This window comes from Heterodontus francisci, chromosome 3 (assembly GCF_036365525.1).
Source record: "Heterodontus francisci isolate sHetFra1 chromosome 3, sHetFra1.hap1, whole genome shotgun sequence".
Taxonomy (NCBI): Eukaryota; Metazoa; Chordata; class Chondrichthyes; order Heterodontiformes; family Heterodontidae; genus Heterodontus; species Heterodontus francisci.
In genome coordinates, this window is record NC_090373.1 from 94844583 (window position 1) to 94871830 (window position 27248).

At 43.4% G+C, this 27248-nt stretch overlaps 1 protein-coding gene across 1 annotated transcript in view; it reads right to left on the reverse strand.

Moving 5' to 3' along the window:
- The window catches only part of LOC137358614 (intersectin-2-like), a 113072-nt gene that overhangs the window by 77610 nt on the left and 8214 nt on the right, over nucleotides 1–27248 (reverse strand). Inside the window, exons 4-13 of the mRNA XM_068024686.1 lie at nucleotides 23713–23852; nucleotides 22219–22682; nucleotides 19916–20043; nucleotides 18794–18969; nucleotides 10064–10208; nucleotides 5935–6146; nucleotides 4619–4680; nucleotides 2024–2190; nucleotides 1169–1214; nucleotides 582–703 (exon numbers count right to left, since the gene is read on the reverse strand). Of these exons, the coding sequence (XP_067880787.1) occupies nucleotides 582–703; nucleotides 1169–1214; nucleotides 2024–2190; nucleotides 4619–4680; nucleotides 5935–6146; nucleotides 10064–10208; nucleotides 18794–18969; nucleotides 19916–20043; nucleotides 22219–22682; nucleotides 23713–23852 (1662 nt within the window). The remainder of the gene's footprint in view (nucleotides 1–581; nucleotides 704–1168; nucleotides 1215–2023; nucleotides 2191–4618; nucleotides 4681–5934; nucleotides 6147–10063; nucleotides 10209–18793; nucleotides 18970–19915; nucleotides 20044–22218; nucleotides 22683–23712; nucleotides 23853–27248) is intronic.

The following is a 27248-nucleotide window of genomic DNA, read 5'->3' on the forward strand; positions in this document are numbered from 1 at the left end:
TGGTTTGTGAAGCGGCGCCTGGAGTGGCTATAAAGGCCAATTCTAGAGCGACAGTCTCTTCCACAGGTGCTGCAGAGAAATTTGTTTGTCTACCTTTCCTACACTAGAAACAATATAATGATTGAAGTGCAATGGACACATGCTAGACTCAATTACCCACAGAGCCATTATGAAGCACGTGTTTAAATTGCACATGCATAGAATTAAAAAAAATTTTTTTTAAGAAACTGTCCAATTCAAAAATAGAACACCCTAAAGGAAAGCAGCAATAGCATCAGACAGAATCTGATGACCATACCCACCCTAGACTCATGAAAAAACATGTCTCCAATTGGGAAGTCCTAGTATCGGATTCTGTTTCCCTGGAGGTATTTCCACTTTTGATTTTCCCCCCATAAATCAAGAATATTTTATTTATAGCTTGACACAACAGAAATTAGAAGAAAACTATCACAGTTGCACATTCATTTTTATTTCTCTCTTTGCTACCATAACGCACAGAGCTTGTAATAATAGCAACTGATTTTTTTTGTGCTCGTCCATGCTTATTGTAGAAGAACTAACATAATTAAAATGCTTACCTGTAGCTCACCCTGCCACCACCCAGTGGCATTTTTCTTCAGAATAAGTATCAACTGGCCTGGGATGAGGCTGAGCTGCTCGGTACCTGTTGCACTGTAAGCTGAGGTCACCTGAGCAATTTCTGAGAAAATATTAAAGCAGTTACAATGAAAACCTCCAAGAGAACATTATAGTCAATCTGGCTAATTTAAAAATCTTTTGACATTACATACTTCATTCCATCCTAAGTGGAAAATATTTTTAACTGTGCAGTAATATGCAAATTGCTGGCACAGGTGCAACCACTAATAAAATCATGATACAGTCAGCTGAGACCTTTCCACATTATATGCTGCCTTTACATAGACAGATGATGGAAGAGTAATTTAAACAATAAAAAAATTCTTTCCCTTAGGGTTTTCCCTCCTTTAGGAAAATCTATTTTTATTAAACCACAAGTTTACTATTTCCAAATGATGTCTTAAGACATCAAATAAATAACAAGTACCTAATCAAACTTCAATAATGAGAACTTTAGTGATAGCAATGTTTCTCATATTCTTAAATATCAGTAAAACTTTGCAGAATGAACACAAAGCAGAAATACCTGGCTTCTTGTTTAATGTTCCTGCTCTTCCCGAACTACTTGACCCCTGATCAAAGAAACAGCAGTTAGAATTAAACAGAATTTTCTTTCCATGGGGATAGGTCAGCCTTCCCTTTTTCTGGTAACTTTTCTCACTCTCCTTCTGCTGCCTGATATGATGCCCTGTTACTGGAGGAAGCAACAACATAGCCTGCTCCAAGGCTCTTGGCAATGCCCCTGTAACTGGACATGCGAGTGTGACTCTTCCCATCTATTGTCCCTTTCCCTATCCTGAAAGCACCATCAGAAGTAAGAAATTTAAACTTTAAAGCGCTGCTTTTGAGAGTAATGGGGCAGCCTGCCCCAGTGGAATTCTCCTCAAATCAGTCCTGGAACCATGCTCTTAATATTCATTGATAGCCTTCATTAGTCGATTGTAAGTAGGATGCCAACTTTGTTGGTGGCATTAAGTTTTTGTGAAATGTTCCAAAATAAGGGCTATCCTCTGTATGGTAACTTAACTAAACAGATGACAGGAGTGATATTGGTGATGCAGGAGGTTGGCATGTCTATCCTATCCTCTTGGGCACAAAGATATCTGATCTGAAGCAAGATTTATTAAGGGTGGAGGCCAAATAAAAAAGGGTGCATCCTCTTTAAAAAAAGAGAAGCTACAAAGAGTACGCAAAACAATTAAGATTGTGTAACCTACTGCATACTTTAAAAAAAAACTTCTGTTCACCTAAACTCATCCAATGTATGTTTTTCAACCCACTAAAATAATGGAAACCTTATTTTACAAACATACTGCATTTCAGTGAAAAATACTGCATATTAAGCAATCATGAAACACAAATAGTACAGCTGTAAACTTACATCTGGATCCTTTGGTTTGACGTAATTCGAAGGAAAGACGCCTGTTCTATCGTCAATAACTCCTGTCCACCATTCACCTTCCTTCTTAGTGACCAGAACTATCTCACCCTCCATGAAAGTTAAATCTCCAGTTTCAGCACTTTCATACGGATATAGTGCAACATACTCTAGCAAAAAAAAATGCAAAATTATTAACACAATGGATGGATGCCACATCTGTGAAATTTCTATGAACTAAAAAAAGGATGCATGCACATATTCTTTTCAAACAGCTAAATTGACAGACTCATCATCCAATCAGCTAACCTAACCTTACACTTTGCTCTGTTCCCCCTACTCACAGTGAAACAATTTTTGTTCACTTGCTCTCCTTTGTACAATGCATCTGTACTTCTCTTTGAGGACAAGCAAGTTACTTGTTCCCAGGTTTCCACTTCCAACAATTGCCAGGATATAGTGCTTTTCCACTTTATCAACCTCTTCTCTGTGACTATTCCCTTGCCCCTCCTGGGATCACACAGCAGAAATAATGGCCGGAATCAGCGCCTTTGAAAATTTTATGCAATCAGGAACAAATGCAGGTTCCGACCCCACCTTCGCATTCACCATACAATTATGGATGGCGGACAGGTTGGCAAGGCAAGAGGCCCAATCAGAGGGCCCAAAGTTTGGGGCAGCTGGCATCCACGCTGGGAGAGGAGGACGCTGCTGAGGCAGGCAGGAGACAGCAAAGCCGCCTCAACATGGAGGTGCCCTGCAGCATTCTAAAAATCAAACAGGGCCACAGTTGTCAGGTCATCAATGTGGAGGGGGAATCCCTCCTCAGGATGGCTTGTGGCTGTGGCCCTCTCGTCCCAACAGCTCCATGTTGGGGCGATTAAGAGGCACCGATGGCCCTCTGGCCTGCTGCCAGGGGGCTGACTCCATTTACCTGCTAAACTCCAGTGTCATCGAGAAGGCTGTCTGCCATTGGGAAATCACGGCAGTGCCATAACTATACCCCCCATTTGATCCCTGAATGGGCCTAATTAGTTAACCACTGCTGCCATATTGACCCCACTTCTGACAAGATTGCTCGGGAGCCGGTGGCGTAGTGGTAATATAGTGGACGAGTAATCCAGAGGCCCAGGCTAGTGCTCTGGGGACATGGATTCGAATCCCACCATGACAGATGGCGAAATTTGAATTCAATTAATAAATCTGGAACTAAAAAGCTAGTCTAATGATGGCCATGAAACCATAATGGGCGGCACAGTGGCGCAGTGGTTAGCACCGCAGCCTCACAGCTCCAGGGACCCGGGTTCGATTCTGGGTACTGCCTGTGTGGGGTTTGCAAGTTCTCCCTGTGACCGCATGGGTTTTCGCCGGGTGCTCCGGTTTCCTCCCACAGCCAAAGACTTGCAGGTGATAGGTAAAATTGGCCACTGTAAATTGCCCCTAGTGTAGGCATGTGGTAGGGAATATGGGATTACTGTAGGGTTAGTACAAATGGATGGTTGTTGGTCGGCACAAAATCGGTGGGCCGAAGGGCCTGTTTCAGTGCTGTATCTCTAAATAAATAAATAAAAAATAAATAAATTGTCGATTGTTGTAAAAACCCATCTGGTTCGCTAATGTCCTTTAGGGAAGAAAATCTGTTGTCCTTATCTGGTCTGGCCTACATATGACTCCAAACCCAGAGCAATGTGGTTGACTCTTAGATGCCCTCTGAAATGGCCTAGCAAGCCACTCAGTTCAAGGGCAATTAGGGACGGGCAATAAATGCTGGCCCAGCCAGTGACACTCTCATCCCACCAACGAATATAAAAAAAAATTGAATTTCTTTAAGGAAATAAATAGGGTATTAATTATTCTTTTATTTGAGCCACACTATCTTCAACACGGTTATTTAAGAAGAACACCGACTTGTCTATACATAGCGTCTTTAATGTAGCAAATATCCCAAGGTGCTTAAACAAGAGTGTGATCAATAAAAATATTGACCCCAAGCCACAGAAGGAGATATCAGGACAGATGATCAAAAGCTTGATCAAAAAGTTGGATTTTAAGGAGCATCTTAAAGGAGGAGAGAAGAGAGGCAGAGAGGTTTAGGGAGGAAATTCCATAGCTTAGGGCCAAGGCAGCTGAAAGTGCAGCACCAATGGTGGAGTGACTGAAATTGATGTGCAAGATGCCTTGGAGGAGTGCAGAGATCTTTAAAGCTTGTATGGGCTAGAGGAGGTTACAGATATAGAGAGGGGTAAGGCCGTGAAGGGATTTGAAAATGAGGATGAGGATTTTAAAACTGACATATTGTCCCACCAGGAGCCAGTGTAGGTCAGCAAGCACAGGGGTAACTGGCAAACAGGACTTGGTGGAAGTTCAGATACGGGCAGCAGAGTTTTGAATGAACACAAGTTTATGGAGGGTGAAAAATAGTAGATTGGCCAGGACAGCATTTGGAGGTAATCATTGGCAAAGCTAGCATTATCCTCAAGTACATCGGTATTTCTGAAAAATCTATTTTGCTGGCAGTTACACTTCATTCATACTGATGCATAGAATGTCCTGTTAAGTTAATCTTGGAGACATAAAAAGCTATTAGAGGAGTTTTACCTTCTACTGGTTGGGAGACTGGGCTGGAGCTCTTGTTCACTGAAGCATAAATAGGTTCTGATCTGTTGACAAAAGTTATTGACAAGTTCAACAGTGCAAATAATTTGCTATTTGGCATGGAACTGAACATATTTTTAACAACTAACAAAGGGCCACATTTTACAAAAGAATTCAAAAAAGACTATTCAAAAATAATTATTCATTAATTGATCAACTGAGGCATTGCACATGGGAAATCAAGACTAAGGCCGAAATTTTACACCCTCCCCAAACAGCAGGTTGGTGGCGGGGCGTAAAATGGAGTGGGAGGCTTGAGGAGCCCTTCCAGACTCCTGTCTCTGCTACCATTTTACATGGGGCAGTAGCGGCGAAAACTGGCCCGCAGAGCCCAGGCCAATCAAGTTAAGGTCCACTTATGAACCTCCGCCCACTGCCATAGGGATTTTACCCTTGGCCGGTCAGACAGCCCAGGCCTGAGAAAAGTCACCTGACAAAGATAGGCGGCTTTCTGATGGCATGGGGGTCGTGCCCTCCTGATCAGGCACCCTGTCCCCGACAGAGGGCCCCGCCCGATGCCCCAACCACCCCCGACACCCAACACACCCCTTTCCTCCAATCGACCACCATTGCCTTGCTGGGGCCCGACCGATCAACCCCGGCAAGGTCCCAAAAACTTACCTTTTCCCAGGGTGTCCTTCCTCTTCTTGTTGATGCTAGGTGCAGTCCAAGCAGTAGCCACCACTCACGGTGGCATTGCTGGGAATAAGAGCTGCCGGCCCGCTGATTGGCCGGCAGCTCTATTAGGTGGGACTTCCTGCCTCAAGCAGGTGGAAGTCCCGCCTCAAACCGATTAAGGGCCTGGAGACCGTAAAATGCAGTCCGGATCCCTAGGCCAGGCGGAGGCGGGATTGCCACTGACTTTTCAGTCAGCGGATGGTTCCTGTCTGACAAAAATAAAATTCCGGCCCAAGTGTAGTCCTCAGTGATGTAGGGTTAGAGAGTGGGGAATAATTGAACCAGGACATAATTCAGCCCCATTTTCAAGACATATATCCTTTTATTATTTTTGTACTTCCATTCTAGGTTCCTATATCCCACTTATAATGGAAACTATTTATGTAAACTAGTCATAAGACAACTGTGCCCTCCTGGGATACTGTATAATTATAGCCTGACAAATTTTGCATAGAACAGAGGAGCTTAAAATAGAATAAAATTGTCAAGAACTGCACAGTCACACAATTGTAGCTCACATTACCAACTGCCTGATTTAACTGCCATGCCAGTAATAGACATCAACACAAGTAAGAACTTACTCTACTGATGGCTGTGGCTGTGCATGCTCAGTGATAACCCTGACATACGACCTGGGAAACCAGCCCTTTCCACCACGAACCTCTCCGAACCACCAGTTATCCTGCTGTTCCAGAACATTGATGACGTCATCTTTTGAGAAATTCAAATGGTTCTCTTTCTTTGCCGTCCACGAACAAAGTGCCAGTGCCTTAAAAGCTTTTATATTTTCAACCTAAAAATTAATTTAACAGTTCATTTTGAAATATTTTCAATGACAAATTAACACAAGAACAATAATATAATAAACATAACTGAACAGTGTACCTTAAAAAAAAACAAAGGGAATGCACCATCAGGTGGTGATTGCTCACCAGTAGTCGCAGCAGCAATACTGCATGCAGGATGGGAAGAATGTAGGTGAGGTTAGCCCCCAGCAGGCACTTGGGGAAGGAAGGTTGGTGAGATAGGAGGATGGGGCAGCTGGGATTGCTGCTCATGTTGGCAGCAGCAGGAGTCTCAATGGGCTCATGAGAGAAAGCAAAGAGAGGCACTGAGGGTAGCTGAGCCTGGTAAGAGTAAAGAGGCAGAGCTGTAGGTTGAGATAGGAATTAGGAGAAGCAACACGAGAGGGCCTCGTCCCTCCCTACTTCTGTAACCTCCAACCCTACAATCGTTCAAAAAATCTGTGCTCCTCCAAATCTGGTCTCTCGTGAATCCTCCACATTCTTTGTCTCACTATTGATGCCTGTGCCTTGTGACATACAGGTCCTAGGCGCTGGAATTTCCTCCCTAAACCTCTTTGCCTGTCTCTCCTCCTTTAAGACCCTCCATAAAATCTGTTTTTAGTCACCCATCTTAATATATAATTCTTTGGCTCTATGTCTATTTTTTTCGATAATGTTCCTTTTTTTATTCTTTCACGGGATGTGGGCATCACTAGCAAGGCCAGCATTTATTGCCCATTCCTAATTGCCTTTGAGAAGGTGGTGGTGAGCTGCTTTCTTGAACCGCTGCAGTCCATGTAGTGCAGGTACACCCACAGTGCTGTTGGGAAGGGAGTGCCAGGAATTTGACCCAGCGACAGTGAAGGAACGGTGATATTGTTCCAAGTCAGGATTGCATGCGGCTTGGAGGGGAACTTGCAGGTGGTGGTGTTCCCATGCATCTCCTGCCCTTGTACTTCCAGGTGCAGAGGTTGCAGGTGTAGAAGGTACAGGAGCCTTGGTGAGTTGCTGCAGTGTATCTTGTAGACAGTACACACTGCTGCCACCGTGCATCGATGGTGAAGGGAGTGAATGTTGAAGGTGGTGGATGAGGTGTCAATCAAGGCGGCTGCTTTGTCCTGGGGGAGGTGAGTTACTCGCCACAGAATTCCCAACCTCTGACCTGCTCGTAGCCACAGTACTTATATGGTTGGTCCAGTTCAGTTTCTGGTCAATGGTAACCTTCAGGATGTTGATATTGAGGGATTCAGTGATGGTAGTGCCACTGAATGTCAAGGGGAGATGGTCATTTCCTGGCACTTGTGTGGTGCGAATGTAACTTGCCACATATCAGCCCAAGCTGGACATGGACTGGTGAACATTGTGCAATCCACAGCAAACATCCCCACTTCTGACCTTATGATGGAGGGAAGGTCATTGATGAAGCAGCTGAAGATGGTTGAGCCTAGGACACAAACCTGAGGAACTTCTGCAGTGATGTCCTGGGACTGTGATGATTGACCTCCAACAACCATATAACTTTGTGCTAGGTATGGCTCAAACCAGTGGAAAGTTTTCCATTGACTTCAGTTTGCTAGGCCATACTTGGTCAAATGCTACTTTGATGTCAAGATCAGGTCACTCTGACCTCGCCTCCGGAGTTCAGCTCTTTTGTCCCTGTTTGGACAAAGGCTGTAATGAGGTCAGGAGCTGAGTGGCCCTGGCAGAACCCAAACTGAGCATCACTGAGCAGGTTATTGCTGAGCAAGTGCCGCTTGATAGCACTGTTGACGACACCTTCCATTACTTTACTGATGAACAAGAGTAGACTGATGGAGCAGTAATTGACCAGATTGGATCTGTCCTGCTTTTTGTGTACAGGACATACTTGGGCAATTTTCCACATTGTCAGGTAGATGCCAGTGTTGTAGCTGTACCGGAACAGCTTGGCTAGGGGCGCAGCCAATTCTGGAGCACAAGTCTTCAGTACTATTGCTAGAATGTTGTCAGAACCCACAGCCTTTGTTGTATCCAGTGCCTTCAGCCATTTCTTGACATCATGTGGCGTGAATCGAATTGGCTGAAGACTGGCATCTGTGATGCTGGGGACCACAGGAGGAGGCCAAGATGGATCAGCCACATGACGCTTCAGGCTGAAGATGGCTGCAAATGCTTCAGCCTGGTTTTTTGCACCAATGTGCTGGGCTCCCCCACCATTTAAGATGGGGATATTTGTGGAGCCTCCTCCTCCTGTTAGTTATTTAATTGTCCACCACCATTCATGGCTGGATGTGGGAGTACTGCAGATGTGATCGGTTGGTTGTGGGATCACTTAGCTCTTATCACATGCTGCTTCTGCTGTTTTGCATGCATGTAGTCCTCTGCTGTAGCTTCACCAAATTGACACCTCATTTTCAGGTATGCCTAGTGCTGCTCCAGGCATGCCCTCCTGCGCTCTTCATTGAACCAGAGTTGATCCCCCAGCTTGATGTTAATAGTAGAGTGGGGGATATGCCAGGCCTCGAGGTCACAGATTGTGGTTGAATACAAGTCTGCTGCTGCTGATGGTTCGCAGTGCCTCATGGATGCCCAGTTTTGAGTTGCTAGATCTGTTCGAAATCTATCCCATTTAGCATGCTGGTAGTGCCACACAACACGATGTGGGGTATCCTCAAAATGAAGACAGGACTTTGTCTCCACAGGACTGTGTGGTGGTCACTCCAACCAATACGGTCATGGACAGATGCATCTGAAGCAGGCAGATTGGTGATGACGAGGTCAAGTAGGTTTTTCCCTTTTGTTGGCTCCCTCACCACCTGCCACAGACCCTGTCTAGCAGCTAAGTTCTTTAGAACTCTGCCAGCTCAGTCAGTAGTGGTGCTACATGGACATGTGATGGACATCAAAGCACCCCACCCAGAGTACATTCTGTGTCCTTACCACCCTCAGTGCTTCTTCCAATTGGTGTTCAACATGGAGAAGCACTGATTCATCAGCTGAGAGGGCTCAGTAGGTTTGAACTGATGCCATGAGACTTCATGGGGTCCCAAGTCAATGTTGAGGACTTCCAAGGCAACTCCCTCCCAACTGTATATCATTGTGCCGCTACGTCTGGTGGGACATACCTGCTGTTGGACAGAACATACCCAAAGATGGTGATGGTGGTGTCTGGAACATAGTCTGTAAGGTATGATTCCGTGAGTATGAATGTCAGGCTGTTGCTTGACTAGTCTGTAGGACAGCTCTCCCAATTTTGGCACAAGCCCCCAGATGTTAGCAAGTGGCACTTTGTAGGGTCGACAGGGTTGGGTGTGCCGTTGTCGTTTCCGGTGCTAAGTGGATGCCAGGTTTCATTCCTTATAGACTTTTCTCTAGCGGTTTGGTACAACTGAGTCACTTGCTAGGCCATTTCAGAGGGCATTTAAGAGTCAATCACATTGCTGTGGGTCTGGAGTCATATGTCGACCAGACCAGGTAAGGACAGCAAATTTCCTTCCCTAAAAGACATTAGTGAACCAGATGGGTTTTTACGACCATCGTCAATGGTTTCATGGTCATTATTACTGAGACTAGCATTTTTTTTTAAAATTCCAGATATTAGAATTGAATTTAAATTTCACCAGCTGCTTGGGCCTCTGGTTTGCTTGTCCAGTGGCATTACTACTACTACACCACCACCTCCCCCGTTGATCACCTTTGGACATTTTCTTAAAAAGCACCATATAAATGCAAGTTGTCATTGTTGAAAGGTTGAACAGTGGGGTTGTACCATCTTGTTACTCTTATCGCCACATTCTAAGTGTAAGTGTACCATAAGATCCAATGTCACTGCATTAATAGATATTTGTAATTAGGAAGCCTGTGCAGATTTTAAGTGCACATGAACATCACAGTAAACAAATCATTCTCTTGCACAGCATAGTAATAAGGTACTGGACAGACAGACCTGATCATAAATAGGTGACCCAGAATCAGGAGGAAGAGTTGGAGTAAAAGCAGATTTCTGCCAAATGGGACTGGCACTAATCCCGGAGAAGGTTCGGTTTGGCTGAAGATTCCCTTCATCGCCCGCTTTACTTTGAGCATGTGGTCTATTGCAAAGAGGAAGCAGATTTTTTATTGCTTCAGACTGGCATTCTTGAGAAAGTATAGAGCATTTAACAATAATTCATATGGCATGGAACTATACCTTCCATAAGAATGATCAGGATACATAACTGAGCTATTAGTCCAGTTCAGAAATCTGCACTAAAAATAAGCCTTCCCATAACCCACTGTGCACTAAGGTAGCAACAGGCATACTTCAGTATTCCATACAATGTACCTGGGTTATTTCAATATTATAAGTACTTATTTTAGTGTCAAAAATAGTAAACAGTTTTATAGAAAGATGGAAAAATGAGTTATCCAGTCAGTGAGCATTTGCAAGAACAAGATCACAATTATCAAATATATATCTTTCATCATGAATAAGTAAGAAATATCAGTTAAAACACAGCCCTACAATTAAGAATCTCTTACAGTTTCATTATTCAAATCCACTACCTTTTCTGTCATTGAAGAGAAGAATACATTTGAGCAAGAAAATATTTCAGACCACTTGTTTTTATCAAGCACCCTAATAAACTAATAATAGCTGACATAGCTTTTTGTCTAGTGCTGGATCAGTGGCTGTCCTTTTAAACCTGAGCAAAAGACATAGCTGCCATAACTTCAGCAGAAACCCTGGAGAAATAGCAGAAATGGACATTTAAATAATTTCCCCAGGATTCCCACCAATCTTGTATGTAAGTTATAGCAGTAGACCGAGAAACCTCTGAATAAATTCTATTTCATGGAGTTTAACAGCAAGCAAAGACAGAAATCTGTACCAAGCTGATGCAATGTGGCAAGTTGCGTCCATCACAGGCTTGATCCAAACTGAAACAATGCAGCTTCATTGGTCTCGATATTTACTGCGGTGGGCTTTTGGAGTGGGAACTATGGTCAGGGCCCCTGAATGACATGGAGTTTTAACAACAGAGTACAACACGGTTGGGAGAGTCGGGGGTGATTATGGGGGAGTGGAAGATCAGAGATTGGGGGTGGGGTTGAGGGAGATTACTGAGGTGGGGGGAGTAGGTATTTAAAAGGGTTAGCTTGTTGAGCCTGAACGAAACACCCCTGCCCGCAAGCAGTGCTGTAAATGAACTTAACTAATGGATCTGGTTCTTCTCACCTCCTTTTACATTTTGGGTTTCCTGAGCCCCAGGAAACATGACCAATATTTCCAATACTTCCACTGGTTGGGGAGTCTAGAAGTAGCGGGTCACAGTCTCACAATTAGGGTCAACCATTTAGGACTGAGATGAGGAGAAACTTCTTCATTCGAAGGGTTATAAATCTTTGGGACCCTCTTCCGCAGAGAGCGGTGGATGCTCAGTTCTTGAGTATATTCAAGTTAAAGACCGAGAGATTTTGGATACTAAGGAAATCAAGAGATATGGGGATAGCGTGGGAAGGTGTAACTAAGGTAGATCAGTCATGGTCTTACTGAATGGCAGAGCAGACTTGAGGGGGCGAATGGCCTATTCCAGCTCCTATTTCCTATGTTCTTAGGTAACATGGGTTAAAAATAGAAAAGGTTTCCTGAAAAGCTTTCAATGATGGACCTGCCTCCTGAGAATGGATTGGTCTCTCTCCTTGTCCCACCTCTGTTAAAACCAGAAATGGGCAGGTTTGAGGTGGGTTGGGTCCCAGTTTCAGATTTTTAACATTTTACCTTCCCACCTGAGCCAAATCCATTTTGGGGGTTAAAATTACTCCCATCGATTCAGTGTGTATTTGACTGATAGCTCCTTTCCGGATTTCATATAGCAGATATTCAAAATCCAGAAAGAACCAGTATCACTTCTGCAGAATATAAAAGCAGTCATAGAGTGAAATCTCAAAGGAACAATCTGTTCGTGTCAGTTTGATACTCCTTATTTGAAAGGGAATTATCGGACTTAATATAGGCCGCTGCAAGTCCAAGCAGCAGATCCTGAAGTGGACGCCGCTCCCGCTGGTCACATGGGTGGCCGGCCCACTGCAATCATGTGGCTACTTTGCATACTGGAGGCGCGAGGCCTGTCAATCACGCGGCAGAGCAGATGCTGGTGCCATATTTAAAGGACTGCCAGCCCTGTTTGCACTGCTTCCTTGACTGATTTGCCACGTGCTCGTCACAACTGAGACCCACGTTGCAGTGTCTCTGGACCCCCACCCCCCTAGAGGCGGACCCCGCAGGATGGCAGAGGCAAGACACAGGCCCTACGGTTTAGCAATGCCTCCCTCCAGATACTCCTCCAGGCAACAAAGCAAAGGCGGGAGGTCCTCTTCCCCAGCAAATGCAAGAAGAGGTCCTCCGACCTGACCAAGCAAACCTGGGTGGAGATAGCTGAGGCAGTCAGCAGCCGTGGGGGTCACCCTCGCACCCCCTGGACATGGGTACATTGCCGCAAGGGGGTCAATGATATCCTTCATTCTGCCAAGGTGAGTGCTCCACACCTTTCTCCTTGTTCGTGATTGCAAGTGGCTATGCAGGAGGAAGTGGGATAAGGGAGGGAAGCACTATAACAGCGATGGCAGAGGGGGTATAGCATCACCTCATCCTGACAGATGTATGGCTGCATCTCAGCCATGGGCCACCTTTTTTCACAGCTCATCCCCATTAACTCCCCTGACAGCAGATGGGAACATGAGTTATATTTTAATATCGCAGTAGGGGACGAGGGGCTGATACTACTAGAACTATCATGTTGATCTCTATGTGAAGTGTGACTATCTCCCTCTTTCCACTTGCAGGACAAGAGGTCCCATACAGGAGGGAGACAGCCCAGACTGGTGGAGGCATGCCAGATCTTCAGCCCCTCTCCACAGCTGAAGATGAGGCATTAGAATTGGCAGAGACATGGGGCGGCCGCTCCATATGAGATGGAGAGACTGGATTCTGCACGCAAGAGTGAGGATTGGCTTCCATTGACATACAGTTCACTTCTGGAACCCACATATGTTTGCGTTCTCTCATGCAGGTCGGCGTCCGTAGGAGACTCAAGCAGAAGGGGGATAGGAGTCAACTTCAGAGGAGGAACCATCCCGTGACTCTCCTGCACCTTTCACCAGCGCAGATACTTCCACCTCAGTTGGCTCCACTCAGTTGTAGAATCAGGGTCACAAGCTGGTGAGAGCACCGCACACATGTCCGAGCAGCTGGCTGAGGTTGAGATGGCCGAGGCCTCTGATAGTCGAAGGACTGTGGGTAGACAGGCCCATGCTGAGCCCCCGGGCTGATGACAAGCCTCTGGTGTTGACAGCACAGGGCATGCTGGAGTTGCAGAGAGGGGTAAGGCAGAGATGCCAGAGGCAATGCACAGCCGTGAGTGGATCTGGAGGAGCCCATCCATGCCATGAGTTCTGCCATGTCTCAGGCATGTGAGTGCATGGCCTCCTCCATCGAAAGGTTGGCGACCCTCACAGAGACCGGCATGCAGACCTGCACACCATCGCCTTGGCCATAAGCTTCAGGCAGCAGTGGCAAGGCAAAAGAAGGACAAGGCATCTGGAGTCTTCCCCAGCTATTTGTCCTTCTCTGGTAAGCACAGAGGTTCAAGTAAGCCTTGAAAGGGACAAGCAGAGGCTGACTTCCACAGCTAGGGGCTCCCCTCAGGGCACTCGGAGTGTGGACAGCAGTTCCTCGACCCCTCTGCCAATGAGCCCAGCTCCAGCAGCCATGACTCCTGAGAACCCCTCTGGCAGTCAGCGCCCTCCAGGACTCAGGCTGCCAGAGGACGGCCACCGAAATCATCCCAAGCTAAGGGGCAGCCTGATCAGAAGACTGCTTCCAGCCCAGCTGCTAGTGATGGGTTCACACCTCGTGAAGCACTCGGAAACAGATAGAAAACCACCTAGAGACACTTGGGGATTCACGGGTGTTTGAAATTTGACATGTGCTGCATCATATAAAGTTCTTTTGTTATTGAATAAACCTTCATTGTGTAAAAGTGATTACTCGATCGTGCATTAATTGTGGGCTGCTGTCTTCGCCCTTCCTCCTTAGTGGATGCCAATATAGGTACAGCCCTCATTTAAAAACAATCTCCCCTGGGCACTAGCATGTGGTTCAGCTGGGTACAAGGCATGGAAGACAAATAGAAAGGAGGTGATAGACTACATGCATTGAGATGAGTGACCAACGTGGTGGCTGGAAGCAGGTAAGTATGAGATTGACTCTTTCCTCCTTGGCCCATCGCTCAATCTGCCTGGCCTCTAGTGCAAGGGCTTCAACATCCAGTGCTGCCTGCTCATCTCCCTCTTCCACGTCCTCCTTGGTTTTTTTTTTTAAAAGAGATATAGCACTGAAACAGGCCCTTCGGCCCACCGAGTCTGTGCCGACCAACAACCACCCTTTTATACTAACCCTACAGTAATCCCATATTCCCTACCACCTACCTACACTATGGACAAATTACAATGGCCAATTTACCTATCACCTGCAAGTCTTTGGCTGTGGGAGGAAACCGGAGCACCCGGCGAAAACCCACACGATCACGTTGGTACAGGAATGTTGCTCAGTCATGTCATCACTAGGCAATGCCTCCCTCCTCTGCTGTGCTAGATTGTCTAGAGAATAGCAGACCACCACAGTACGCTAAACACTAGTAGGGGAATACTGCAGGACTCCACCGGATCGATCTAGGCCACGGAATCTCACCTTCAGCACCCCAATGGCCAGACTGATGGTCGTTCAAGTTGAACCATGGCAAGTGTTGTGCCTCTCCTCTGCGGCAGTAGCCAAGTCTTCAATGAGTAGCCCTTGTCCCCGATAATCCATCCCTGAAGGCGAGCAGGGGGCCTGAAAAGCTGTGGCACCTGAGACTGAAGTATTTAGGCGTCTTGGCTGCTTCCCAGGAAATCTTTGGTGGTCGCAGACTAGTTCTTGATGAAGGTGGCTGGCTTGTCCGTGCAGGCCTTGATGGCCACATGCGTGCAATCTATCACACCTTGCAACTGGTGGAATCCTGCGATGGCCCCGAACCCAATGGCCCTCTTGGGCTGACTGTCAGGGTTGGTCTGGTAGCGCACATAGTTGCCAGCCCTCTTGAACAGGGTATTGGTCATCTCCTTAATACAACGGTGGGCTGCAGCCTAAGAGACCCGACATATGACCCTCGTTGATCCTTGGAATGATCGAGAAGTGTAATCTTCAGGACCACTGGCCTAGGGCAACCCCCGAATCCCATAGGTCGCAACTCGTCCTGCAGCAGGACGCATAAGTCAGTGACGGCCTCCCTGGAGAGGCGTAGTCTTTGCTGACAATGCTGCTTGGACATTTGGAGGTAGGTGATTCGAATCTGGTACACACTCTGGAGCAGGTGTGCCCTTCTTGGCATGGCAGACTGCTGCTGATCTCGTTGTGAAGCTTCACGGGCTTGCACAGCTGCCTTCTTGATCTCCCTCCATTAGAGGCACTGTATCACCCCATAGGGTCCAAAAAGACAGGCTATATGAGACCCATGCCAGGCGGCCAGTGGGTCTCCAGAGCGCTGTTGATGCAGAGACAACACTTCCTTTGAGGCTGAGATTTTGCAACTTCTCCTGACATGACTCCCTAATGGCCCTCAGTGCCCACCTTTGCTGAGAGCCAACTCTCTTATCCAGCATCATGAGCAACCAACCCTCTCACCCAACAGTTTGGCCACCCGGTACAGCCACGCAAACCAAGCCCACCCCCACTTTGCAGACTACCCGAGACCCTGCTCAGCTGGCAGTCCCAACAGAGACCCCGACCCCCCTTGCAAAGCACACAACACTGTATGTCGACAATGGCCTTTGCATCCTACATGCAGCACTGGTCATGACTGCCTACCCATCATGGCACTAGGCCTCACCTCGGCACTGCCAGTTTTTAACAGTTGGGAATCCGAAGGCACGTGAGGGCCACCCGCCATCCACTTAATTCCAAGTTCCTCATTGAATTATGATAAATAAGATGCAAAAGTACCAAAAGCAAGAGCTCTACAATTTAAATTACATTCCCATTGCGTCGGGGTGATTGCCACCTTGGTGCTTTCCTGATAGGACCAGCATCATGACGCCAGATTTCCAGATGGAATCTTTTGATGCGATTCTCTGGCCTCCCACACCACCATTCCTACTCCAAACGGCTGCACTAAATTCAGCCGACTGTGTGCATTTAAAAGTTATTTGCAAAATGAATCCTTCGTATTGCTATCTTATTATTTCATCTAGTCAAGAGGAAGGTTATGACACTTCCTCCCACCTCCGCCTGGATAATGACCCCACCACTGAACATCAAGCCACCATTTCCAGGTCTTTTACTGACTTAATCTCCTCAGCAGATCTTCCTCCATAACCTCCAACGTCATAGTCCCCCAAAAATGAACAACCCACTTCTACCTCCTTCTCAAGATCCACAAACAGGACTGCCTGGTAGACCTATCATTTCAGCCTGTTCTTGTCCAAAGAAATGATTTCTTCCAATCTCGACTCTACTTTTTTCTCCCCTTTGCAGTGTGTTCCCACCTCCATCCAAGACTCTTCTGATGCCCTCCTTCACTTTAACAGTTTGCAATTTCCTGGCCCTAACCGTCTCTTCATAGGCATCCAATCTCTCTATACCTCCATCCACACCAGGACCATCTGATGGCTCTCTGCTTCTTCCTTGAACAAAGGCTAAACCTGTCTCCATCCAACATCACCCTCTTCCACCTGGCTGAACTTGTTCTCTCATTGAACAACTTCTCCGTTAACTTCACTCACTTCCTCCAAATAAAAGGTTTTGCCATGAGCACCCGCATGGGTCCTCGTTATGCGTACCTTTTGGTGGGACATGTGGAATCCTACTTCGGCCCCCACCCTCACCTGTTTTTCCAGTACATTGCTGACTGCAACAGCGCCATTTCGTGCTCTTGCCCTGAACTGCAAAACTTCAATCGACTTTGCGTCCAATTTCCATCCTTCACTCACCTCCACACGGTCCATCTCTGACTCTCCCCTTCCCTTCCTCGATTTATCTGTCTCCATTTCTGAGGATAGACTATTAACGAATATTCACTATAAACCCACTGACTCCCACAGCTGCCTCGACTACATTTCCTTCCTTTAAGGACTCCATTCCATTCTCCCAGTTTCTCTGTCACATCTGTTTCTGATGATGCAACCTTCCACCTTCAGCGCTTCTGATATGTTTTCCTTTTTTCTTAACCAAAGATTCTGCCCCACCATGGTTGACAGTGTCTGTCCCATTTCCCATACCTCTGCTCTCACCCCTTCTCCTCCCTCCCAGAACCATGATCCGGATTCCCTTGTCTTCACCCTCCACCTGATCAGTCTCCGTATTCAACGGATCATCCGCCGCCATCTCCACCACCCCTAGAGTGATGCCACCACCAAACATATTTTCCCCTCCTCTCTCCTTTCAGCATTCTGAAGGGGCCACTCCCTCCATGACACCCTGGCCCACTCCTCATTCACCCCAACAACCCTTCTCTTTCCCATGGCACCTTTCCATGCAAGCACAGAAGATGCAGCACCTGTTCTCTCTCCTCACCATCCAAGGCCCCAAACACTCTTTCCAAGTGAAACAGCGAGTTACGTGTACTTCTTTCAATTTAGCATTCTGTATATGCAGCTCACAATTTTGCCTGCTCCACACTGGGCAGACCATTCGCAGATTGGGTGATTGCTTTGCGGAACACCTCTGTTCCGTCCACAAGCATGACCACAAGCTTCCTTTTAATTCTTCACCTTTCTCTCACACCGACCTTTCTGCCCTCGGCCTCCTGCAGTGTTCCAATGAAACGCAATGTAAATTCGAGGAACGGCACCTCATCTTTTAATTGGGCACTCCAATCTTCCAGACTCAACACTGAGTTAACAATTTCAGACTGTAATCTCTGCTGTCATTTTTCTTCCTTTTTCTTCACAGGTTTTGGTTTTACTTTCATTTTTCTCTTGTTTTTGCTTTCGGATGGCAGCTGTTCATCATTCTGCCATCGCACCTCCTCTAGACACATCTTTTGTTTTTTCACTTGTCCCATTACCACTCCCTTTGGCCTGCACCACCAAATCACCTTCCCTTTTGTTCTTTTTTTTTTACACTTCCCACTTTCACTTGCTTAAAAGCTATTGCATTTTTAACTTTTCCCAGTTCTGATGAAATGTCATTGACCTGAAATGTTAACTCTGTTTCTCTCTCTACAGATGCTGCCTGACCTGCTGAGTATTTCCAACATTTTCTCTCTTTATATCAAATTTCCAGCATCCACAGTATTTTGGTTTCGTTTTGAAACAAGGTTTGCTGTTTGTTTCCTGGGGTACATTAGGAAAGGCAAGGATAAACATCGTTGAAGGTACAGGAGTTAGGACACAACTGCCAGATTAATTTATTAATTACCTAGGGTAAACCACCCAAAAAGATGCCAAAACAAAACACTAAGCAGCACTGATATTTAGACTAAACTAGGTTGCAAATTTCAATGAAAATTTTTCTGAAAACAATGCTTCACACAGGAAGATAGCACGAATACTACTAATAAATTATAATGACTCAAATTGCAATTGCGTTATTATAGAACTTGGAAGCTACAATTCAAGTGAACATTAGTATTTTAAATTGAACAACAAAAAGACAAACCCAGGGGATGTTGAGGTAGCTGAAGCAGGCTTTGAGGGTGGCAATAAAGCACGTTTGGGGGTTAAAGGAGCTTCACTCTCTGTCATCTTCTCCACATAGTTTACTGGGAACCAACCAGATTTTCCTCGTACAGTACCATAGAGCCAGTCTGATTCCCCTACAGTTGTTTCATCAACCTGTGTGTTACAGAATTAAGTTAGAAGATTCTGGAGTACAGGCTGGTGAGAAAATTCTCCTCTTGAATCACAATTCCCAACAGTTTTCATATCAACTACTGTCCCTGATTAAGAGAAAATATATTCATTAAAACCAAATGTATGCAAATTTTTAGATGTTTTAACAGAACAGGGATGGTAATTTACTGGAAAATGGCTGAATGGAGAAGTGTGCATAGAAGTTATTTTTATGCCTCAATTTGTTGAGCCGCACAAATCAGGATGGTCCAAATGAGATTCCAAGTCTGTACTGAGGTAGCTGATGGTTAGGGTGCTACAAGTGGCCTCAAAGCCCAAGCCAGCAAACAAAAAAGTGTTGGTCTCCTGCTTGTGACTGCTTTGCAGCAATCCCTATTATCAATGGGTGAGAGCAGGATTGAGCACAGTGCCGATGTCTCACATGATTGCTGACACTTTTAGGCTCACACACGAAGAAGGGTAAGGCACCAGAGGATGCCTGGTGTCTTTGGAACCATACATCAGCAAGATCTAGAGGACAGGAAGGGGAAAAGTGGTTCAAAAGAGGGGAAACTTTGTGTGCAGAAACACCACAGTATATAAAAATATTATTTCCATTGATTTGACATCATAATGACAAGGTGCCTCTCAAAGCAATAAAAGTGGATGTCCTTGGGCTATAAAACACAAGTTTAGTTTCTAGGTAACTCAACAATAGAAATACAAACTCAAGGCCACTAGTGTGGGCTTGTGTAACAAAGGTTGTGTAAGTCTTGGGAATTATTTAGTCAACTGAATTTGGTGACATTTTGAATTTTTGGAGACCCTTATTGTATCTGGCCGCAACACTTTTGTTTCCCCAGGCTCTTCATCTATCCAATGATTTGACACATAAACACAAAATAAAAATCAAGTGCGTAACTAGTTTGTTTGGTAAAAACAATCCTACCTCTATTAGATCTCCAGCCTGAAAGCTGAGTTCATCGTTATTTCTTGCTTCAAATGGATATAATGCTCGATAATTCATAAAAATTGCAGACTTTCTATGCAGGGAGACTTTACCTTTGTTGACTGACACTACAGAAAATATATATACAAAAAAAGTTAACTTCTTAATTGCGAATTACAATTCTTGTTTCAATTTGCTTAGCAGTCTTATGATCATTTTCGACTGTGACCAGTGACTCATTTATAAGATTGGTCAAATTCTCATTTTGGCAGATAATATCAAAACAGCAAAATCTGGTCATTTTTCAGATAAAGAGACTGTTGGGAGCTTTGTAGCCAAGGCCTTAGGAAGTGAATAGCTGTGGACAAAAAAGAACATGCTGTGTATAAATGCATTGAAGTTCCATGTGCAGTGTCATGTGGTGATGGCAATGTAGTGAATTACTCCGAGTAGTCTCATGAGGTGATAGAATACAGGTTCGATCCATCAGTTTGCTGAGTTCCCAACCACTATTGTGCAACAAATCAAAAATAAAGAGGGAAAGAGAAAGCAAATTTGAGGAAAACAGCTAGCAAAACTACAGATGATGAACTCCTATGGATATGTGAAAATAAAAGAAAAAGTGATTCGAGTAAATTGCTCTAATCTATACCATGCTTTCATTCACCTTTTTAAATTGTCTACTAAACTGAGCTCTTACAACTGGAATAAGGTTTGTAATGCAATGCAAGTAAATAAATTTACAAGAAAATTATTAAATTTAATACAAAAGCATTTTTGTATGTTTGCAATGCCTGTAACAATCTTTCCCATTGAAGGCTTTGTTGCTCTGAGAAATGTGAGTGTTGAGCTCATGAAGGCTCTTCGATCCATCACTATTAGCTAAAAAGACTCAGTCAGCAGGTTAGCTCCTAGCATGCACCAATTCATACAACTTCTAGAAATGTTCATGACCGACAGAGTATCAGGACTTGTTCAAAAGTGGATGCAGGAAATCTGAAATAAAAACAGAATATGCTGCAAATGCTCAGCAGGTCTGGCAGCATCTGTGGAGACAAAAACAGAGTTAATGTTTCAAGTTGATGACCTTTTGTGAGAACCATTACTGACCTGAAATGTTAACTCTGTTTGTTTCCCCATAAATGCTGCCAGACCTATTTCCAGCATTTTCTGTTTTTATACCACAACTTGTTTGTTAGTTCTGTTCATCCAATGGAAAATTACCAAAAGAAAACCTCATATATTAGGACAGTGGAAGTAACTTTAAAAAAGAAGTTACTGGAAAAAATATCTCAAAGTGGATAAGTCACTAGCTCTGACAAAATGTGCCCTAGAAATTAGAAAGGAAATAGCAGAGCCTCTGAACACAATTTTCAAATCCTTCTTAGATATGCAAATAATTCCAGAGGTCTGGAGGGTAACCAATTTAACACATTTGTTCAAGGGAGAGAGGAATAAATCACGTGACCAGTTAGTCCGTCCGTCCAACATCAGTTTTGTGCAAATTCCAAGAATCCATAATGTGAAGAAGTGACTGAATGAAACAAAGTGTGCATAGCTCTTCAGAAGGAATTCAATAAGGTGTCTTACAAAAGTTGGCTTGTTACAAAAATGCAGGCATATGGTTTAAGAGAAAATGTAGCAGTATGGATAGAAAACTGGCTGATGGATTTGATGCAAAGTGTTAGGTTTAATGAGTGCCATTGAGATTGGACGTAGTACACCAGGGGTCTACAAATACACACCCTCCTTCCCTTCCAGCTGATTAAGGAGCGCAATATTGAAATTTGATGATGACATGAGAGGGCATTTGACAAAAAAGAACAAACTTGCAATTATATAGCACATTTCACAAACTCAGAATGTCCCAAAGCAGTTCACAGCCAATGAAACAGCATATTTCCCCCCCAAGTGTAGTTAATGTTTAAGGTAGGAAACATGGCAGTCTGTACGTGCACAGCAAGGCCCTATAAACAGCAGCGTGATAATGATCAGATAATGTGTTTTACTTTTCAGTGATGTCGATTGAGGATAAATATTGGGTAAGACACCAGACAAACTGCTCTGGTGTTCTCTGAATAGCGCCAAGTCCTTTTACATCTACTCAAGAGGGAAGTCATGGTCTTGGTTTAAAGTCCCAGCTGAAAGAATGGAACTCCAACAGTGTAGCACTCTCTCAGTATTGCACTGAAGTGTCTGCCTGAATTAAGTGTCCACATCTCTGGAATGGGTCTTGAACCCACAACATTCTGACTTAGAACCTTGTACATCAGACTGTTCTAGTGAGAGCCCAATATATTTACCTTCTTTCCTTGAGCCATACGTTGGCTTATCATCAAAGTGTTTCAGTAGGTCTTTCAATTTATCTTGCACATCCGTCTTTGACTGACGTTTCTCAGACTCATCTCGCTTCGTTGCCTCCTGTCTTCTCTTCTCTTCTTCTTCACGCTGGCGTTTCTCCTCTGCTTTTCTTAGAGTCTGAGCTTTCCTTTTCCCTTCTTCTTCCTGCAAACGCTCCTCTTCAGCTTCTCTTTGAAGCTGTGTGAGTCTCTTTTTTTCCTCTTCTTCACGACGACGCTTCTCCTCAGCCAGCCTTTTACTTTGTGCTTCTATTTCCCTCTGCCTGGCAGCAGATGCCTCGGTTTTCCGATTTTCTTCCTCACGGATTTTGTCTTGGAGTCGTTCTTCCTCCAGCTTCTGCTGCCTTACCTCCTCTTCTCTTTTGATTTTTAACTTCCAAAGATTTTCTTTTTCTTGCTTTGCTTTTCTAAACAAAAGGTAAAGACAAACTCTTACTACAACTTAATGCTGCAGAATCACTTACGATGTAAGCTGGTCAGTCAAAAACCACACAGGGTCCCTGAGATACAACCTCCAGTATTGTCTTGTACCCAAACCATGGGAGAGTTTTACAAGTTTTTGGCTGGATCACTGGATACTGCCCTTTGTGCCAACACTGCACACAATCATGTTTTATTTTTGGGGTGGGAAGAGGAGAGAAAAGTAGAAACTAGAAACTATAAAAGACAGGAGAGGGGAATAAAAACCTGTTTGGACAAGATCTTTATAGAGACAGATGGGCCAGGAACCAGTCACTGTGCAGTGGAAATTAATGTGGCCTGAACTCTCCCATCCTCCTGACTAAAGAGAAAAGTTGCACTGTAGGTGACAGCTTTAAAAGTACACAGCATGGTAAATTCAAATTAAATGATCCATAGCTTATAAAGGTCAGTATGTTATTAACATACAGACATAAATAGTAACTATCTCAATAACATGTCATTTTCCATGTACCATGAAATTTCTTTCTGAATCTATAGTAACTTTCAGCCAAGGTGTTTAGCTGAACTACAGTGCAGCAATTTCTCTTTGGGAAGGGGGGGATGAATAATCCCTATTGGACTGCTTCAAACATGGTGCCTGCTGAGTCAATAATGAGGTAACATTGATGGTAACTAATCTACCTTAGCTGGAGAAAGAGGCAAAGTGGGTTTAGAATTATAAGCGGAAGCATTCAGGAAACCTCAGCCAATGAGTCAAAAAATCCTACAGAAATTCTCAGTAATTCTGTTTTAATTTATCTCACATCTCTCCAACTCTTGATCCTTCTAGGTTTCTCAATTTAAAGAACATATATATGGATCATTCTTGGTGAACATAAGCATTTCTAAAATCTACAAAATATCAAGATTATAAAAACTAGAGTATCATTTTGGAATTCAAGAATTTTCAGCTACAATCTTTGGAAAGAACAGTTCAAATATTAAGCATTAAAAGAATATCACAGACAAATTCACCTTATAGCATCCTCCTCTTCCTTTTTTTTCCTGGTTAGTTCTTCATTTTTTTTTCTTTCAATTGCTCGAATTTTATCATCCTTGATTCGATAGAGCTGCTCCAAGGCAAATTGCTGTTTGCTGTAGCTTTCTCGCAGTTCCTGTTGGATTATACAAAGCAACATAACTGCTACTGAATATTCTTCCTTTTAGCTGTTACTCTTAACAAAAATTAGTCCTAAAAGTGCAAATGGCACATGCATCTTACAACAACCACCGAGATGGAAATGCTGAACGTGCACAGGTATGACCCTGCACTCATTGCAGCCACCGCTTGCTGCACACAGACTGAGTATTAAAAGTAATCAAATTCCAGGCATTGTAGCCATATATCACTCAATTTACTACATTATCTGTACAAATGTAAAGTGTATTATAGTATTAACAAATGATGCAATTTAATTAAACTGCACAGAAAATGGTACAGATATCCAGAGCATGAAGAGGAAGGAGCACTTTCAGACTTGGTATGTGCAGATCAATATTTACTTCTATTGACATGGGGGTATGGGAGGTGTGGGGATAAGAATAAGTAGTTGTTACTGGACTAGTAATCTCGAAGCCTGGACCCAATAATCCAACAGATGTCAATTGAAAATCAAAAGCATTTTGAAAAATTTAATTCAGTTTTAAAAGAAATCTAGAAATAGAAAGCTGGTATCAGTTAATGTGACCATGAAACTGTTGGGATTCTCATTAAAACCTAATTGGTTCATTAATGTGCTTGAGGGAAGGAAAACTACCATCATTATGTCTAGCCTACTTGTGACTCAAGTTCCACACTACTGAGGTTGATTTTTCACTTTTTTTCCCCCACAGCAAATAGGAATGGGATGGGCAATAAATGCTGGCAATGCCCATGACGCTGGAATGAAAAAAAAGTTGAATAATGTTGACAATGCATGTGGATTTCCAATCCCCACCCCCTCAATCATGTCAAATCGATTTCAAATTAGATTCACTTTGGTTAGTTTAAGTTTAGATTTTTAGATTGTTTTTTGTCAAGTGAACAAGACACATAGCTACATTAACAAGTTTCAACACTCAGAATAAGTCACATAACTGTTAATGTCAATTCATTACAAAGTTTAAATTTAATTATATTATACATTCATAGTAAATGAAGACTATACCCTATATAGTTTTAGTATGTTTGTACAAACTGGATCATCATACTGAGACTATGTGGCTACAGACAAAGTAGTTAGGTTAGCGGCATATAATACAGCACAGCATACAAGTTCCAATTCTCAATGTTAAAAACTACAGAGTAAATTATCCTTCACCCACCCCCAAAAAAATCCAATTCGCTCTTTCTAACACATTAATCTTCAGATGCATGGACGGATATTGTTACATTCATATTATGGTCTGAATACAAGCTGATCTGTGATTTAGGATGCTTTTGATGGCATTGCAGCTGTAATGGAGCAAATTGTAAGTTGTTGTTTAATCTTTGTTTCAGTGTTATTAATGTTATCTTAATTTGGAAATAAATGATTACCACCCTTTACTTAAAGTTGAAGCAGCAAAATAAAATCTTTCCAGGATGTTTGTGGCAACAATACATCAAAACATCACTTCTCTCTGTCCTGGCTACATAGAGTGCATCATCACTTACGATGGCTGACTGACTGAAGTTCCAGAGAGGACAATGTGATAATGACGCACACTGAGAGTTGCAAATGTTTATTATTTACAGTCTTTATTTGCTTCCTTCCAAATTATTTTTCTGTATTTTGAGCTGTAATTTTCAGTTCAAAATACAACCAAATGTTGACAATCAGAAATCTTAGCACAGCCTAAGTTTTGTGGTTATAAAGATTTGGTTGTAGTTTGAACTGAAAAATCACTTATTTATTCATGGGTGACTTCATCTATCTTACTCAAATTCATGAAAAATAAAACCCCAAAATCAGAAGGCCTACCAGCAGTCTATTACATTTCCCCAAGCCAGCAAGTGATTGGTTAACTGTACATTAAAATTTCTGCAAGCAGAATTCCAGGAAATGAGTTTAGGATGGAAAGTTCTACGATCATATACATTCTTTTATTCTAGTTTTAACAGAAGTTTGCCTTACATGAGTCATGAACTCGTGCCTAATGATGGAAAACAATGCAAACTGTGAAGGTTGCAGAGAAATTGTAGTACTTGAAAAAATAATTTACTTCTAAAACAATGCACCAAATATATGGTGTGGATAAATGATACGTTATCAGTTGCTATTTAAAGGTTAGATTACAGGTCTGTAAACACGCTGTTGCTTTTAAATTTGAGATTTATTAATCCTCAGGCCTAGTAAATTTCTGCTCTGGTCCACGTTTTTCTAAGACTAAATGAATAATTATGTTTTTTTTCTGGTGCAGTTATAAGATTTACCCAGCTTAATGCAGGAATATCTAAAACTGTGTGCTGACAGCAAGTGATGGGAGAATGTCCATTGACCATCTTCTAATGGAGAAACACTTTATTCAGCATGAAACTACTCCATACTTCACATTGTCAAAGCAAACACTACAATGCAAGTTTCCATTAAAGGAACAATGGCCCCAATTTTCCCTTTGACATCTTGCTGCTAACACTACTCTCATTATTCTTGAGCTGTTTTACAAACCAAAGATTTGCAATAGTTATGTCCAAAGATTCAATCACATTCTACAAGTGGCAATGCATTTGAGAGGCTCCAGGGTGGTTGACTACAGAGTAGGATCACAATCTTTGTACATTTTTATTCATTGTTTTCTTTTTCCAATGAGAAATTACCACAGAAAGGAAGGATATTTAAAAAAATAAAATTTGGTTTATGAGCACTAAATCCAGTAATAAAAACAAAAGAAAACAATCTAAGTATTGTCAGCTTATTTTACCAAGGAATTCTGTAACTAATTTTCCCTGTGACACAACCTTCAGAACAGTGGCAGTATGTCATTAAGAACTCCAGTGTCAACAATCAGACACACCTCTCTCCACACCCCCTCTCCAGAATTTCCAAACACAGCCACATTATCAGAGCTACATGGAAGGAAGGAATAGAGGGGGAAAAAAGTGAACAAGTCACCTCAGCTACTCTCACTTACTTCTTATAAGACCTTTGCAATAATTCAGAGGCAGCAAAGTGGGAGCAGCTCCTCTCCTCAACTCGTCAGCCAAAGAATGGTTGGCTGGGATGGGAGGGATTAATGGGAAAGAGCCGAGAGATCTTTTCCAGAACTGGCTCAATAAGTAGTCTTTATTTCATTATTTGCTAACAGCACTATCATTTTGGATTGCACTGCACTGAAATAAACTTCACCGTCACAGAAGGAAAAATTGAAGCCAATGTGTAAATAATTTCATACAAGCAGAACAGCAAGATAAAACAAAATGAAAATCTGAGTTTAATAAGGTTGTTAAATGAAAACACAAAGATAGAAAGCATTAGTAAATCTAGCATTGAAAACATAGCAGCCAGCAATGAAGTATGACTGAATAGAGCACATGGTATGCAACGATGGAC